Source organism: Gymnodraco acuticeps, unplaced genomic scaffold (genome assembly GCF_902827175.1).
Source record: "Gymnodraco acuticeps unplaced genomic scaffold, fGymAcu1.1, whole genome shotgun sequence".
NCBI lineage: Eukaryota > Metazoa > Chordata > Actinopteri > Perciformes > Bathydraconidae > Gymnodraco > Gymnodraco acuticeps.
Window position 1 is genome coordinate 186,210 of NW_022990514.1, and position 18,836 is coordinate 205,045.

The 18,836-nt window shown below is 39.3% G+C and overlaps 1 protein-coding gene across 1 annotated transcript; it reads right to left on the reverse strand.

The window, feature by feature from the left end:
* Positions 1-4,620: 4,620 nt before the first annotated feature.
* Positions 4,621-17,475, reverse strand: tmx1 (thioredoxin-related transmembrane protein 1). Its single transcript, XM_034227163.1, is given in 10 exon segments — positions 4,621-6,684; positions 9,550-9,616; positions 9,707-9,808; positions 11,689-11,734; positions 14,185-14,198; positions 14,201-14,302; positions 14,305-14,317; positions 15,209-15,254; positions 16,089-16,204; positions 17,267-17,475. Coding segments are annotated over 10 exon segments (921 nt in total). The 5' UTR covers positions 17,458-17,475; the 3' UTR covers positions 4,621-6,460.
* Between the last annotated feature and the right edge of the window lie 1,361 nt (positions 17,476-18,836).

The window sequence follows — 18,836 nt, forward strand, 5'->3', positions numbered from 1 at the left end:
TGTCGGCGTCCCATTTCATAATCTCTGAGAGGAGCTTTGAAGCTGCAGAGGAGAAACTCTGCAGGATCTGAAGATGAAACTTTACCACGTAATAAATGAATAATGCATTAAATCAAATATATTAACAACTAAACCTTTTATATATAAATTATGGAGGTGTGCAGTTTGAGAGAAATGTGTATAGTTTAAATGAAGGATCCTCCAGATGTATTCATTCTGCATGTCGGGACAAGCCTTAAAGTACGCTGTATGCACTTGGCAGGAGGTGAATGCAATATCTTTGCAATAGGAATTTGTTGCAGATTGCATGATATAAAAGTGCAGATTGCAGGAAAACGTTTTTTTTTTAAATTCTAAAAAAGTGTAGGAATACTCTGTTACAGTAAAAGTCCTGCATTCAAAATGTTCCTCAAGTAAAAGTAGAAAAGCATTATCATCAAAATATAGTGAAAGTAGCGACAGTAAAAGTAGTCATTGTGCAGATTGGTCCATTTCAGAATAATATATATGATATGTTTTATAATGATTGATCATGAAAGTGTTCTCAAAGCTGGTAAAGGTGCAGCTAGTCTGAATTCAATTCAATTCAAAACCTTTATTTATCCAGGTAAAATCCCATTGAGATCAATGATCTCTTTTTCAAGGGAGACCTGCAGCAGTAGGTTCCACAAGAAGACATAAACACATAAACAACAGAACAACAAAAGGACATCATACAGCAAAATGTACAGGGATTACAATTTACATATTTAACCACAAGTACAGGTACCAACAGCATCTGATTGTGTAGCATCCAACCGAGCTTTAAAAACATGTAGTGGTACTAGCTTGGTAATTTTCCATTCTTTTTGCAGACTGTTCCATGTTAGTGGAGCTGCACATCTAAAAGCTTTCTTCCCTAAGACAGTCCTAGCACTTGGCACATTTAATAAAACCACAGCATGCGATCTCAGGCAATAAGTACTTTCAATTCGCAGAGAGATCAGGGAGCAGATATAAGATGGTATTTCATCCAACATGGCTTTGTAAATGAAAAAGTACCAGTGACTGAGCCTCCGTACAGTAAGTGATGGCATAACCGCCTTGGTATACAGGGTACAGTGATGCGTAAGTGCACTGTGATACGCAGCATCTAACTTGTTCAGGTAATTGGCAGGTGCATTCATATATAACAAATCACCATAATCCAGCACAGGTAAAAAGGTCACAGTGACTAGCCTTTTCCTGGCCTCAAGCGAGAAACAGGACTTGTTTCTGTAAAAGAAACCTAGCCTAACCCTCAGCTTTTGTATACTGCAGGGTAGCTGGTGGATTTACTCCAGGTGGAACTAAAGTCTGATTCAACACTTTATTATATTTCACATCATTCATCCACATCTGTAGAGTAACTAAAGGTATTAAATACATGTAGTGGAGTAAAAGTACACCATGTACCTCTGAACTGTAGTGGAGTAGAATTACAAGGTAGCATAAAATTGAAATACTCAAGTAAAGCACCTCCAAGTTGCTTGAGGTGCTTGTATTACTTCCCACCTCTGCCCAGCAGAGACTCAGAACTACATCTTTGTTTTCATTCCCGTTGCACACCCTGTGTGTCACTTCCTCTCAGCTCGCATAATTACATGATGCTTGAAACAGAAATAAAGTTTGAACAGTTTGTTGTTGTTTCTGCCCATAGCCTCTGTGAGAAGAAGATGCCTCCGTCAGTGTGTGTGTGTGTGTGTGTGTCAGAGGATTTAACTGTTAGTAACATATATTTAAAGAGGACTCTAATAAACGTGTTCATGTGACTGAAGGAGGGTTAAATCTGTGTGTGTGTCTGTGTGTGTCTTCACACTGATGATTCAGCAGGCAGTCACCTGGTCTGAGGTCAGATAATTCATTAGAATTGAATTATGATTTAAATAACTGTTAAAGAGATCATGCATGAAGAGAGACGCAGCAGCCGAACAAAACTGAAGCCCTTTTCTTTTTTGTGTAAAATGAACTGGATATAATATATCATACGGCTGTGTACCTCTTCAGAAGGGTCATCATGATGTTTCCCTGAGACAGATTTGACTTTTTATGAATGTGTGTGTTCAGCTTATTAAAATGAATTCTGTGTTTGACAGGTTCATCACTTTCAATCACGTCCTGATCGACCTGCAGACACGAGAGCATGTCATCTCGTCTAACGTCCACCTCCTGAACAGCAGTATTAATATCAAAGATGTGCATAAAGTAAAACATACTAGAATATGTCAAAGCTTAAATACAATCAGTGGCTGGGACTTCAACACTAGCTATTGTTCTCTGAAATACATTTAATTTGAACCATTATTATCCATTTGTCATTTATTTTTTACAATATCTTACCTTTTTAAAACACCTTTGTAGACTGATTAATAAATGACCGTGTAGCAGTGTAGTCAGGGTTCTGGTTAGTTTCAGGATATTTGGTCAAAGTCTAACAGAAGGGATTTTGATCTTGTTGAACAAAATATAAACTTGCCTTTCTGAACAAAATATTAAACTAGTGTAAGAGCGACATCTGCTGGCCGATATTATATATTTGCTTTTATTTTCATATTATTTTTGCAAAGAAATACCCACTTTTTATTGAATTTTAATGTTGGGAAGTTACAAAGAGACACAAAATGTATAAAACAAGAAATAAAAAGACACGAAAGGCTCACAAAATAACAAATAAGAGACTAAAGAGGAATAACAACAGGCAACACGTCACAACAGAGGTGCACAATTATCAAAGCAGAAACAAAATATGCAAATATGGACAAGAAACAACCAGAAAATATCTATAAAAGAGGTGAAAAAACATCCAAATGATGCCAACTAACCAATAAAAGACAGAATACTACCACTGTATACTCTAACTTAAAGTGGATCTATTATGCTATATTGGGAACATATATTGTAGGGCCTATACAAAACATGTCTGTGAAGTGTTTTGCTTAAAATACCAAACAGATCCCCCATTGTAGCCATGCCTCATACTGCTCATACCCCTCTTTTGCTGCCCTGTTAGAGAAACGCAGATTTTGGGTCCTTAGCTTGAAAAAAAAAAGAAAAGAAAAGAGGAGGCAGAGCTAATGCCTGATCAGAATTCTACCGGAGATAAAGTTAAATTCTGCTGTGATAGAACACCATCCTGTTCTAAACCACACCAAGGATTATTTCTGAAACAGTATGGAGCTCAAAGGCTTTTTCTCTTGCAGGTTTATCACAAGGTGAGTTCCTTTTATTATTTCCTGCAAACTCGCTCGGATCAGTCATTAGCCCGCATGGTTTTTCTTACCACTGCTACGCTGACGACACCCAATTAATTCTGTCCTTTCCCCGCTCAGAGACCCAGGTCGTTGCACGCATCTCTGCTTGTCTAGCGGACATCTCTCAGTGGATGTCTGCTCATCACCTCAAGCTCAACCTTGACAAGACTGAGCTGCTCTCTTCCGGGAAAAGATTGTCCCACTCTTGACCTAACAATCAACATCGGCACCTCAGTTGTTTCCCCGACTCAGACTGCAAGGAATCTGGGTGTGACCCTAGATAACAACCTGTCCTTCACTGCAAACATCGCTGCTACAACCCGTTGCTGCAGATACACGCTTTACAACATCAGGAGGATGCGTCCCAAGCTGACACAGAAAGCGACTCAGGTTCTGGTCCAGGCTCTCGTCATCTCACGCCTAGACTACTGCAACTCCCTCCTGGCTGGTCTACCTGCATGTGCCATCCGACCTCTGCAGCTCATCCAGAATGCAGCGGCTCGTCTGGTCTTCAACCTTCCTAAATTCTCCCACACCACTCCGCTCCTCCGCTCCCTTCACTGGCTTCCGGTAACTGCTAGAATCCACTTCAAGACACTGGTACTTGCTTACCATGCTGCGAATGGATCTGGCCCTTCGTACATCCAGGACATGGTTAAACCGTACACCCCAGCGCGTGCACTCCGCTCTGCATCAGCCAAACGACTCGTTGCGCCCTCGCTGCGAGGGGGACCCAAGTTCCCATCAGCAAAAACACGTGGGTTTGCTATCCTGGCTCCAAGATGGTGGAATGAGCTCCCCATTGACATCAGGACGGCAGATAGCTTACACACCTTCCGGCGCAAACTGAAAACTCATCTCTTTCGACTCCACTTCGAGCGATAGATTTATTAACAAAGCACTTATATACTAATAAAGGACTGGCTTATCTAAAGCCAGTTGAGTAGCACTTGAAATGTTTGGCTCTATGAAACCTGATGTACTTATATGATTCTGTTTTCTTCAAGGTTGTGTCTTCCTGGTCGAATGTACTTATTGTAAGTCGCTTTGGATAAAAGCGTCAGCTAAATGCAATGTAATGTAATGCTTTTAAAACACATGTGCCCTCCAGTACAGGTTAGCTCTGAGTGTTAGCGAGGCTTGCTAATGTAAACAAAGACGAGATTACGTCCAAAACACGTCAGGCATTGTTTCTGATAGCTACTCTCTGTGGGTCCACCATCCGATTTGACGTCATATCGGCAGCAAATCTGTATCCGCTCGTTGTACTCAAATATTGTCCTGTTTTTACTTCCAGTGTGCATCCCTAATACATGCATTTGTGTTAGTAGGAATAAACAACATGAGACAGTTTTTTCAGAGTTAATCTTTATTTAAAAGAAATATTGAAACAATGAAAGGAGCTCAGAGTAAAGTGTGAATGCTACGAGGCGGGTAAAATAAAAATCACAACCGTCTCCAAAAATTATAATTATAAGAAATAAATCAAAGTCTAAACTGGTCATTATACGCCTAATCAAAACTGAAATGTGTGTACACACACACACACACACACACACACACACACACACACACACACACACACACACACACACACACACACACACACACACACACACACACACACACACACACACACACACACACACACACACACACACACACACACACACACACACACACACACACACACACACACACACACACACACACACACACACACACACACACACACACACACATTTTGCCTTACACACTGAAATGAATACAAGCCGAGCGCCGTTAATATCTGAAAAATTAGCAGAAAAAGTGCAAATTTGTTCGAGATTTCAAAAAGAAACCAAAAAGCACTCGTTTAGATAAATTCACCAAGCAAATCCAGGTTACATTTGACATGTTAGCGTAAAAAAGTTGGAATTTAAAGTGGTTAAAATAAGACAGCATTATTCGCTCCGTATTTGATTTATATAAAAAGGCGTCCCTAAATATATCCTCTTCCTTTTGTTTTCTTTAATGGCATGCAGATACATCTGGGCTCTTTAATTAAACGTCTCCTTTCATAATTAGAGAATCACACGTAAACATAATAACACAAAGTAAAATGAAACATCCCGTTGGTTGATTGTTGGGACTGGGACAAAAAAATACACCAGGGCTTTTATTTTGGAGGGGATATAGTTCCTTTCACAATAAAATCTGCTTCTAACTCACTGCATTTCTGCAAACTAAAGTGCAGCTCACATCAAATTAAAGTTTCGTCTGATTCAAAGGTATAATCCTTAAGATTTTCATGAACAAAACATACATTTAATGTCGTACATGGTGCCAAGGTATTTATATTAATTATTGACCTCTATAAAAGTAGTTTTTTTAATTGATGGCGGGTTTTTGCTGGAATGAAATTGCCTTTTTTTAGCAGGAAATAAATAATATTTACAAGTATCAGCGTCACTTTGTTTATCCTGATATCAACATAACATTTCCTGCTTTTCCTACTTCACAACAAAAGCATGTAACTGGAGAAACAGTGGGGCTTTATTGTGAAGGAGTGACAGGATGCGATAATACAAAATAAGACGATTTTATTTATTTATTTAGCAGAATTAGATATTTTTTGGCATGAAATATAACTTTAGTTTACTACAGTCGCAGCTCTAGCCTAAATTAAAACCATCCTCACACATTTCCTGCGGCTGCTGCTACTTCACAATTATGAAGGAGTAACAGGAAATGCTTTGACTACAAAATAAGACGCCATTCCTATTTGAATTTTTGCTAAATCTTAAGGATTATAACACTTCAGGTATTTCACACTTTCCTCCATCAAACACAGAGATGATTTGGGTTAATATGTTACGTTTGGGTTAAGGAAAACATAAGAAACATAAAATAACCGTATGAATACATTAGAGGAGGAGGAGGAACACGCCTGGGATAAAATAATAATAATATTTCTGAGGCAAACACATAATAAACGCACATTTAAAAAAACGATGCATAGCATAAACAACATTGCCAAGATCCAGCTTCATACCGACTCCTCGGCGCTCCTCCTGCTGCTGGGGAGTGTTTCTGTTTCAGGAGGAGTCTGAGGCTCTGAGGAGCAACTAGGGAGGAAGAGGAGGAGGAAGAGGAAGAGGAGGTTTCTACTCCCTGCTGTAAACACTGACTCCAGGTCTTCACTGCAGACTTTAGGAATCGTCGTCCTCTTCGTCGTCCTGCTGCTCCCGGGTCCCCACCACCCTCTTCCTCAGCGCCTCGTCGGGCAGGCCCTCGGGGGAGCCTCTCCTCCTCCTCCTCCACACCTCGTCCTGCTCTTCGTCCTCCTCGTCTTCGTCCTCCTCCTCCTCTCCGTCCGCCTCGTGCTCGTCCTCCTGACGCTGAATCAGACGAGCCTGCTCCAGGGTCTGCTTCTCTGTCGGGTTAGAATCAGGAAAAAAGGTTAAAAAAAAGATTTTCTGAATTTTGAGAAAAAACATTGTTTTCAGAAAAAAATCAAATGTAAATTCAGAGATTTTCAGAATAAAAACAAATCAGAAGACACTAAATTATAGTAGAAATAGATATGTTTTATTTTCAGAAAAAAATGAGAAATATTTATTTCAGAAAAATTATAGTATATTTTTCTCAACAAATACAAATATTGTCAGAATTCCAACTTTTTCCCAGAACTCCAAAAAATCTCACTTTTGGTCAGATCTAACAAAAAAAAGAGTAATTTTCAAACACCCAGAACATTTATTAATTCTAGCAATGCTTATTTTTTATATTGAAAGATTATTTATAGTTTAAAACTAGGGATGGTCGGATCGATATCGACCGATACTCACTCTCTGCCGATCGATCGGTGCTCTCTAAAAATGCCGATCGCGAGAGCCGATCGCATGGCGTAAAATGATGACGTAAAATACATGACGCTTTTCTCTGTGTGCGGCAAAACAAGCTCGCCAAAATGGCTTCACCAGTCTGGCATTATTTTAAGGTGTCCGAAAATGACAGTAAAATAGCGTTATGTAACGTGTGTGAAGCAGAAATCCTGCAGCTCTACCCGCTGTGACGGACCGGTGAGCGGAGCAACACACACTAAGAGTTAGACCTAACACACTTGGCTATTTGATCTACCTCTGGAACAAGCTACACTAGTTATACATATGTTTATTCTTCACTGTCGGGTCACTCAGTCATTACTGGATCAGTGAGCTGCAGGAGACGATACTGACAGGCTGTCAGGGGAGAGAGAGAGGAAAAGAGAGCGCTTCCGCTCATTTCTCCCGTGTTATTCTCCAAAGTTAATGTAAACTTGAATAATGTACTTCATTTGAATGTAATAATTATGTTGGTTGTTGTTTGTGGAAGCGCAACATCACTTTAAATGGAAGATCCCCATAGGCCCCGCCCACTCGATCGGTATCGGCCGATACTGATTCCGGCGATCGGCCCCAAAAGTGGCGATCGGAGCGTCCCTATTTAAAACGAATCAATATAATGGCGCGTTTCCACTGCAGCGCGGAGCTCGCTTTAAGCGTGCCGAGCCGTGCGGGGCCCGTTTTTGGTTGCGTTTCCACTTGGCTAGCGGGTCCTAATTCACAGTTTTTCTGGCCCCATAAAATCGTGGTTCTAGGGCCAGGAACAACCAGGCTGAGTCGGGCTGAGTATGCTAAACTAGAGAGAGAATCGCTGGCAAGGGGGCTACAACTACAACAAGATGAACATATTTGACCGTGATTTAATTGTAATACACGTTTCAAAATGATGCCGAAGTAACAACATACTGATACCGGTTAGTAAAAACCATGAATTAATGCTTTGACAAGTCTGCAGACAGACGGCAGGCGAACAACCATTTAAAATGCGTGTTTTCTGAATGGAGATCGACTAAGCTAACGCAGTATATGCTCCGTCCACACTCACAACAACGGCCTACACAGACATAAATAAACCAGCGACTGTATTCGCCATGACACTGGCAGTCTGTGGTTTGTACTTGTTTAACTTTTGTCTAGTTTCTGAACAGATATGAGGAGCTGTGAGCTCTGAGGGCTAAGAGCTAACGGCTGATGTTTTTCTGGGGCACTCATTGAAGATGACGTCACGGCTCCGCCTACACTGCGTTACTATAGTAACTACCCCAGTTCCTAAACTGTAATGGAAGCGCAGCATTAAAGTGAGCCGGGCCTAATAAGGCCTAACCAAACTGAGCGAGGCCTGCAGTGGAAACGCGCCATTAATTGACTGTAAAATTACACATTTTGAACATGTTCTCTTTCTTCCAGACGCTCGTGATCAGGTGGCGAGGCAGAAAAAACAGACTCCAAGTTATACAACTCTTTCTTTCAAACTAATAAAAGTAATCCAGGGTTTGCTTCTCAATCAATATTTATACATTATAACTGTAAATAAACAAATTAAAGATCAAATAAAAAGTGCTCCAGAGTCTGTGTCTCTGCAGGAGAACAGGGAGGGTGGCGTTAGAAGATATAGCAGACACGAAGGGTTAATAACTATAAAACATAGTGTGGGGGAAACGTCTGAAGCAATGGGAGTCAGGACTCAGAGACACGAGGAGAGCTGGAGCTTTGATGGCAAACACTGACGGTTTATTTGGAGCTTCGGCCGGAGAATTCACGAGACATGTCACGGGCCACGAGTTGACCACACGGTTGAGATGCCACAATCAGTTCTGAAGAGCCCTCCTGTAGCTCCAGGTTTTAACTAGAGAGTGTAATAATCAACATTCTTCAATAGATAGACTAAACAGCTGAGGACACTTTTGTTGTCGCTTATGGCTCGGGGTCATCTCCACCCGAGAAGGATGTGTTCCAGGTGTCCCACAACAATAACTATCTCTGACAGAGAGTTGCCCGGTCACAAACTGGCAACATCAACAACTTGCTAGGGCAGCCCCTCCTTACGGGAGATAACGGCTGCTCAAGGCTGGTCAGCTGCGTCAGAGGGCGAAAGGTAAACATGCAGGGCGAAATTATTCCCTGACAACTATCAGTACAAATATTTGTTTCGAAATCACGCAGCTCTAATTTTGTCCCTTTTTGTTTGCATGACGACGTGATAAAATATGACGGCTCTTATTTGAAGTTTCCTCGGGAACACAGTTTAAAAGTGTGTGTGACTTCCTTTTTTATCATGAGGCACGTGTCTGGCGGAAACATTGATATTTGAGCCTGATGGATCTTTGTGGCCCTTCATAGAATATCCGGGCTTTCTCCTGACGTGTGTTGAAGTTCAGTAAAGCAGCATTTCTATGATCGAATGTGAGACTCACTCTGGTAGTAGTCCGAAGAGGAAAAGCGTCTCGAGGGGAAGGCGAAGTCTGCGATGAACACCAGGAGCTGCAGAGAGAACCGGCACCATTAAGACACTGTGATGCATGATTAGACTCAATGCACTATATCTGTTTACAATGATGAATAATAACCAACCAGTCCCAGAGCGAGTCCAGAGAAGAGCGTGGCGAGGCCGAAGATCACGTACGATCCCCACACAGGGATCCCCAGATGATCCGTCATGTAGTTGTGACAGCGCTGCAAAACATTACAACACATCGTCACTACAGGAACAGACATTAAAGGTCTCCTATCATGCTACTTTTAGGCATATATTATGGGTCTCAGATATATACAAATATATAAAAACATGTCTATAATGTGTTTAGCTCAAAATACCAAACAGATCATGCATTTTAGAAATCCCTCATACCCCTCTATTCCAGCCCTGTTAGAGAAATGCTGATTTGGGGTCCTTAGCTTGAAAAAAATATATATAGGAGAATGAGAATGAGAATTCTACCGGAGATAAAGTTAAATTCTGCTGTGATTAAATGCCATCATGTTCTGAACCACATCAAGGATTCTCTCTGAAACAGTTTGGAGCTCAAAGGCTTTCTCTCTTGCCGGTTATACCACAAGGTGAGTTCCTTTTTACTTCCTGCTTCTTCACACACATGCTCTCCAGTACAGGTTAGCTCTGAGTGTTAGCGATGCTAATGTAAACACCGACCATATTACGTCCAAAGCAGTCGGGCATTGTTTCTGATAGCAAAGTTTCTGATTGGGCCGTGGGTCCACATTTCAGATATGACGTCATATCGGACGCAAATCTGGATCAGCTCCGTTGTAGCCCGTTTTTAGAGATGTGGGTACGGAGGAAAAGAGTGACGGAAAAATCTGAAAGCAGTCCGTCATTTTGACGGATTAGAACACAACTCGGAACAGCGCCAAAATGCCTACCAGCGGCCCACATTATATTACATCCTTAGTGGCCAGGTAGATTGAGGGCGATCTACTGTAGCTACTCTACTGTAACTATTATTTAGTCATTCACACCCCTGTCCGGTTGGTGGCGAGTGTGTGCATATTAAGTAGCTATTGTCTAGTCTTGTATTTGACCTCGTTGATTACCTCGTTGTTTAACCGGCTTTAGCAATCGCAAATTGTCACGGCAGCTGATCGTCCGAAGCTTTTTTTAATAAGCCCAGTAATTGTGATGATGTGGATAAACGAGGTGAAAAAAGAGGGATTGATGCGGTAGACTAGAGGATGAAGGACAAGCCAGTAAGACTAAAACTGACAACGTTCAGCCAGCAGCAGAGGGACAAGCAAGTGGCAAGGAAAAATAAATCATTCATGTTCGTTTTGACATGAAAAGTGACCGCACGGTCGGTGTCTCTGTTCATCTTTTTTTTTCTCCATGCCCTTAAAAGTTCTGTATGAACCATAAAAAAAAGGAATGAATGAACATTTGCTGCTTAGTACCCAAACATAAATATGTCTCATCATTAAAACATGAAAATAAAATGACGGGTAATAATGGATTATGACGGAAATTTTACGATCCTGTCCGTCAAAATGACGGACAACGAAAAAGTCTAACGCAACCACTGCCGGGGACACATCTTTATGTATAAAAGACATCAGAAAATGCATTTTGCATGATAGGTCCTCTTTAACACATTAACTAAAATACTAAATATCTGGGTTGTTGGCTCAACCTGCAGCTGAAAATAGTCTCCAATACATTCGTAAAACTAAGTCAATACATAAAAAGTAAAAAAAGAAATATGAGAAAGAATTGAAAATGGAAATAATATATCATATACCAGAAGAGATCTGCTTCGTCTAAACCCTGCTCCACAGCGTCATTTCTTTTAATTAAGTTTAACAGCTTTGAGTTTCCTATAAGTGTGCCCTTCCTAAAATACGTCCTATCTGTGCTTCACATGAGGCTGCATTTTGAATGTGTATCCTGTAAAACTGGATTTGTTTTGTTGTGCAGGTAAAAGCCGCTCTGATTCTCTCCCACCGAGCAGACTATTCTTCTTCAAATGGATTATGAGAATTTAAATAAATATCTTCCTACAATAAACCTCCTGTGTGTGACAGTGAGCGGGTAGGTCCTCACTTACCCGGATAAACATGGAGAGCTTGAACAAAGCCGACATGGAATTCATTCTGCGAGAGGAGGAAACAACAGCAGGTTATTCAAACTGTAACTTCTACACAGACAATAACAAACATCAAGGAGGAGATTAAACCGACAGAGAACAGACGCTAAGAATAGATTTTTTGTTTTTTTACACACGAGAATTTATATATCTTATTCACAAGATCAGCGTATAATCAGTGTTGCCCTCATACTAAATGTTTCTAGAAGAAAAACCTGTTATATTAATTTCATCAACTTTATCGTCTTATTTTAGTCATGATAAAAAAATGGTGTTAATCATATTTGATCATAGTTTTCATTAACAATCACTCCATCCTCACATGTATCACCAGTTAAACACCTGAACCAAGAACATCATCACCTGTTTGCAACTTACATATTCATATGTATGTATATAGACTCGTACGGCACTACTTCTATTCTATTTGATTGTATTTACTTGCACTATTGTATATGTTGTATTCAGTGTTGGGCAAGTTACTTCCAAAATGTAATACAGTACATATTACTGTCCTTTTTAAGTAATAAGTTACATTACAATATTACTGTCTCTGAAATCTAATGAGTTACACTACTTTTATAATACTTTACCAAAATAACCGCGAAAGAATGGCTAGGTATTTTAAATGCTAAAATGTAGTTTAGTTCAGCTCATTATGCATCCAGCGAAGGGCGATGTGGTATAGCATAACAACTGTGTAGACCATTAAGGCTACGAACAACTTGTATTACACGGCTTAGTTGAATACTCGATTCTGATTGTAAATTCATGTGACACGTTGTTAATACAGTACAGACCGCTGTCGAGGACTATAATGAAGGTTGCTAAGGAGGATCAAGAAAGAGAAAGAGGTTAAAGACGGAGCGCTGGACGTCAGATAAATCACCAGAAGAAGGCAGACAGGAAGTGAACAATAACAGGAACACGCAATGGGCTCTGTAGTTTGTTAATAAGCGGGATAATGCGCAGCGAGGCGTCATTATGGGGAAAAGAACACCCGACAGGCGGATCAGGGAGCCTGACGCGAAGCGGAGGGATCTTGATGAGCCTGAAGGGAAAACACCAGACTTACTAATCTACCCGCAATATTTTTCTCTGGTGTCGGAATGTCTCACGATGCTAGTGAATTCTTAAAAAACAAAACACCATTTAATTTCGGGTTAAAATGTGTTGCAACTGCGTTACTGAGAATTGTAACGGGTAGCATATTACCCAAATGTCATTAGTAATGCGTTACATTACCGTAACTCTGTTACACCCAACACTGGATGGCGCACGCAATATTTAAATTTGGCCTGTTTTACTTGTCGTACCATTGAATGGACCTTGTTGGTGTTCAACCCCAGTCAAATAAACTGAGAAACGGCTCTTATTCAAAGTTGAACTGCTGACTGGATGTTGGCCTCTCGTGTTATTGGAACAGAAACATCCTTATTTCCCTGCAGTAGTTTGTGAGTACAGCGAATATAATATAATATATAATATATATATATATATATATATATATATATATATTATATTTAATTACTGAAGTAGATAGATAGATATATAGATAGATAGATAGATAGATGGATAGATAGATAGATGGATGGATAGATGGATGGATAGATGGATAGAGAGATGGATAGATAGATGGATAGTAGATGGATAGGTAGATAGATAGATAGATGGATGGATAGATGGATAGAGAGATGGATAGATAGATGGATAGTAGATGGATAGGTAGAGAGATAGATAGATGGATAGGTAGATAGATAGATAGATAGATAGATGGATAGTAGATGGATAGATAGATAGATGGATGGATAGATGGATGGATAGATGGATAGAGAGATGGATAGATGGATGGATAGTAGATGGATAGATAGATGGATAGATGGATAGATAGATGGATAGATAGATAGATGGATGGATGGATAGATAGATGGATAGATAGATAGATGGATGGATAGATAGATAGAGAGATGGATAGATGGATAGATAGAGAGATGGATAGATGGATGGATAGATAGAGAGATGGATAGATGGATGGATAGATAGAGAGATGGATAGATGGATAGATAGAGAGATGGATAGATGGATAGATAGAGAGATGGATAGATGGATAGATAGATAGATGGATAGATAGATAGAGAGATAGAGAGATGGATAGATGGATAGATAGATAGAGAGATGGATAGGATGGATAGATAGAGAGATGGATTAGATGGATCGATAGATAGAGAGGATGGATAGATGGATGGCTAGATGTATGGATGGATAATAGAGAGATGGATAGATGGATAGATAGATAGAGAGATGGATAGATGGATGGATGGAATGGATTAGATACTGGTTGTATTGTGTTGCCACTGTGGAGCCTGGGACATAGATTTTCATTGATATACTACACTGTAGCTCTGTAGGATTAGACAATAAAAGCCTTGAATCTTGAAGTGTTTGCATTTACCTCACAGGAAGGAGGACGGGACCGAAACCAGGAAGAGATCGGCTCGATGGATTTCCATTTCTGCTCGTCCACGAAGCTCAGGAAGTTCTTCTTTAGTGCGAGCGCCTGATACTTCCTGAAACACGGCCGTCTTTACATCTATGACACAAATAAACAAAACATACATTAGGAACAGTGAGGCGACTTGAGCCCTATTTTCTGTGAGGGATATATCATGGCCAGACACATGTGTTTAGCTGCTGGGGAGTTATTGTGTTGAGGGACAGCATAAAGAATGAAACAGCAAAATGGGTATATCTGTACAAATATACGTGCACATTTTCTCTGCAATGTTATGATCATAGACTGTATATATAAAGGTTATGATCAGCAGAAACGATGCATCTGTCAAAGTAAAACCAGAATCTGAACGTAAAACATTTTGGATGTTTACTTTACACAGAAATGACTTATACACTGAAAATAGAAAGGAAACTCTGCGATCACAGGATGTGTTTGTGTCTGCTGGTGGTATTTAGTGAAGAGGGAAGTGATTTTCTCTAAGGTTAAAACTATTTAAAAACTTTTAGGGGACAAAGCAGCATTTTACATACATTTTAAAGCATAAAACACACTTTTTAGTAGCTCTTTTTCTTACCATTTTATACATTTTTATCAGGGATTAAATCATATTTAGTTCTACGATTGGGGAAAAAATAACTTTTAAGTCTTCACTATTTCCTTATATGTCACCGGCAAATGATTAATCAGAATAAATAATATAATCCAATGGTTAAAAATGACCTGCTTCCCTACAATGTGCATGTATTCATACCCTCCTTTAATTAAAACAAGTGAGATGTTTTTTCCTTACTAATGATTAGTTAAAGTAAGTTGTGCAGACATAAGATGGAGACACTTCAAAATGGAGAGAAAGGAGAACAGCGTTGATCTAAACTGATATTAAGAGCCACATCTATCAAAATGGTGAACATCCGCTTTACTGACCCCACAAGAGGAAGTGATAAAACACAGTTACTCAGAACTTACTGGTAAATGGTTGGAAGTGAAGTGATGATGAAGCGCCCGCTCAGACCTGACAGAGAGGACATTTAATACAGAGCTGGGTCAAAACATGGACACACAACACAGTGAATTACAGTAACACTGAGTCAGTATCACGGTTTCAAAGCACATACAGATATTTCAGGTTGTAATCTCTAAAAGACCACGTTTCACACATTTCATTTCCTCCCTTTCCCCGTGATAATCAGCCTTCTAATGGTTTTCCTGAGATCACAAGATATTTATTAATTACTACGAAATAAGTGTTGTTTTCATGGGACAACGAGATAAAGGCCTATTACGTTGGATTTCTTTGTTTTCTCATGATATTGAATTCATGATCTTATCCCATGATCTTGGGAAAACAACATTAGTTATTTCGAGATAATAACAAATAATTTGTGATCTCAACAAAACAAAATATTGATTATAATGTGGAAAACAGAGTAAATAAAAAGTTTGAGCCATGTTTGTTTAAGGCTTCTGTACCTAGTAGACTTTGCATCTTATACTTCCTACATTTTATGCACACAGTTAAAAATTAAAGCCTTTCAGATAATGACATTAGAAACTGTGAACTCGATAAAAACAAATCAAATGTAGCAATCATTTGTGGAAAATTGAGGATATACATTTTTTTAAACATGCTGTTTGTGTAGGGCTTCAACAGCAGTATACTTTGCACCCTTTTCTTAACATGTGGATTTGTGGAGTGTTTTTAAGGATTTCCATCCCCCTCATGCATGTGTATTTGTTGCATGTAAAGTCCCAGTGTAGCTGTAGAAGTGCATGTAAAGTAGCTGCAGAAGTGCATGTATGTTGCATGTAAAGTCCCAGTGTAGCTGCAGAGGTCACTGAGTCTTACCGGGCTGCTCGGTCACGTCCACCTTGGCGATGTTGACCCCCATGTCATCCCCCCAATCTGCAAAATCCTTCCACACCGTCTGGAGCTGCTGGCAGGCTGGGCACCAGGGAGCGTAACTGGGGGGGTCACAAGTCAAGCCTCAGATAAACAACAACATCCCTCACAATAATGTGTCTGTCTAATGTCTGCATCATAGTTTAAATCACGTTTTAATTTTGTTGTGATTTCCCATAGTTTTTTTATTTATCCATTTGTTTTGTTTCCATTTAGTTTACTAAATGCAATATGATATTGAGTTTGTGGTACATTTGTAAAATAAACCAATTACAAGCTGAAACACCCCGAGTGTTTACTTTAAGAGTTAGCATAACAATATGGCTAGCATGGAACTCTGTGGTATGCTAGTTAGCTCAGTGAAGGTGACAGCTATTAACTTAGATTCAGCTACTTTTCAGGATTACAACCAGGCACATTGATCGTTTATCATATTTATTTATTGTATCTTTAGGTAAAATAGACATTTAAGCGTCAACCTAAACTTATAAGGGATGTCATGCCCGTTTCTAGAAGCTGGAAATAGCTAACTGACAGGCTAGTTAGCCGTTAGCTGCTAGCCGGTAGCTCCCATAGGAATGAACAGGCCCCAGTTCTCTTTATATATCCTTGTTATGTTTTTACAAATTAAATTAAATTTGAATATGGGCCAAACATGAAACGTGTACTTGTCCTATATTGTACTTCTAAAATATATGTGTAAACATCAATTAAACAGTAGTATTCAAATGTTATAAGCCCACTTTTCAAATAAATTCAGTACATTTTCTAACTAATCTTAGTTGATAAAAAAAGTCACTTATTTGCATATGAAGCTTGAAATATACCCTTCACTATTATTATTATTATTATTGTTTGTTCCCAATAAGGATTTATAAATGCGAGTTTGTTTGTTTTTTTACCTTGCATAAGCTCAAACATGTTTTATTCTTATGTTGTTATTTATTTATTTTTCATAGAATCATATTTAAATGTATTTATTAGTATGTCTGCTGACACAAACAGACAAAATAAACTCAAAGGTTGACCTAAAAGGATTAAGGGAAGTCAAGCCCGATTTTAGGAGCTGGAAATAGCTAACTGACAGGCTAGTTAGCATTAGCAGTTAGCATTAGCACACTCACAATTCTATCATCCATTCTCCCGACAGGATTTCCTCCCAGCTGCTGTCCGTCACTTCTCTCAGGCTGTCCAGCTTAGCGGAGGATGTCGACACATGAATCACTAGAAACAAACAGAGTATCCATGAGGAGCGATGTTTTATAAAAGAAAACATTGAGGAGCTCATGCTGCTAACGGCTAGCAAACACGCCATGTCTGTTAGAAACAGACTTCCGGTATGACGTCACAGTCAGGTGGGGAGAGGGTAGGATGTTTGTGTTGAAATAATTCAATTGAATCAAATAGTATTTTTTTGTTGTTTGTCTTCTTTTAGACTAGTGAAAACCTGTAATCAATTATTTATTTATTTAGTCTGTTTTTGTCTGCAGATTTATCCTAAATTCACCAAAGGTTATCATTACATAATGCCTCATTTGCATATGTAAACATGACATGTCAGAACACTTGTAATATAAAACATAATTGTGTTAATGTCACTAATTACGTGGGGAGGTTTCATGATGATATATGTTAGTTAAATAGTTGTTATCGATTCACCTGTACCTAAAGACCATAAAGTAAAGCAGTGTAACATGTATTGAGCGTGTTTGACCAGCAGGTGGTGGTATTGAATTATAAATGACTCAGAAAGAATAATAATAATAATAAATTAAATTTCAGGTGCTCAAAGACGCTTTACAGTGGTGATAAAACGAGATAAAATAGAATACAAAATATTAAAACATAATTCACAAATTAAAAGCCAATCTGAAGAGGTGTGTTTTGGTCAGTGTTTTGAAAGTGTGTGTGTGTGGGGGGGGGGGGTCGGTGCAGTCTCTGATGTGTTGTGGAAGGAAGTTCTAGAGGGTGGGGGCAGCGACGGAGAAGGCTCTGTCCCCCCAGGTTCGGAGTTTGGTTCGTGTGGGGATAGAGAGTAGGTTCGCTTCTGATGAACGAAGGCTGCGGGAAAGAAGGTATACTGTTGCGTTCAAGGGTGAGAAAAATGTAGGTATTTTCAGTACCTCGACTTTGTATTTAAGTACAGTACTTGAGAAATCAATTTAGTTTATTTTCATGACAAATTATGATTATCTTAACATGTCTTGTCTGATATACTGTCAAGACCTAAGTGTATGCTCTGCAGAAACTGTGGAGACATGTTCAAATGTTTTCTTGAATAAACACTGTTTTCTTGAATAAACACTCAAATATTTCCAAGGTTCAGATTCATGTGTTTATGCTCCTGATGAAGTCTGATAGTATTCATTGCTTTGATCCAGGAGGAACTGAGACTTCTTCAAAGCTGCAGCATCAAAGTGTTTAATATTTTGCATGTGAATGTGTGGAAACCCCACGGAGTTTAGAGAGAAATCCATTAAATCTGACCCGAGGTGAAGTGCAACCCAGCCTGCTAATAATGTCGAAATAGATTCTCCTTCAATATTTTTCATTTATCTCAATATGTTAATGTCCTGTTAATGCCTTTTAGTTGGAAAATGAATTGTTAATTCCTCTTGTGAACTAAAACACGTAGAATCTGATAAAAACCTTAATCTGCCACCCACTCATTTCCATCCAAGTAGGTGCTTCGAA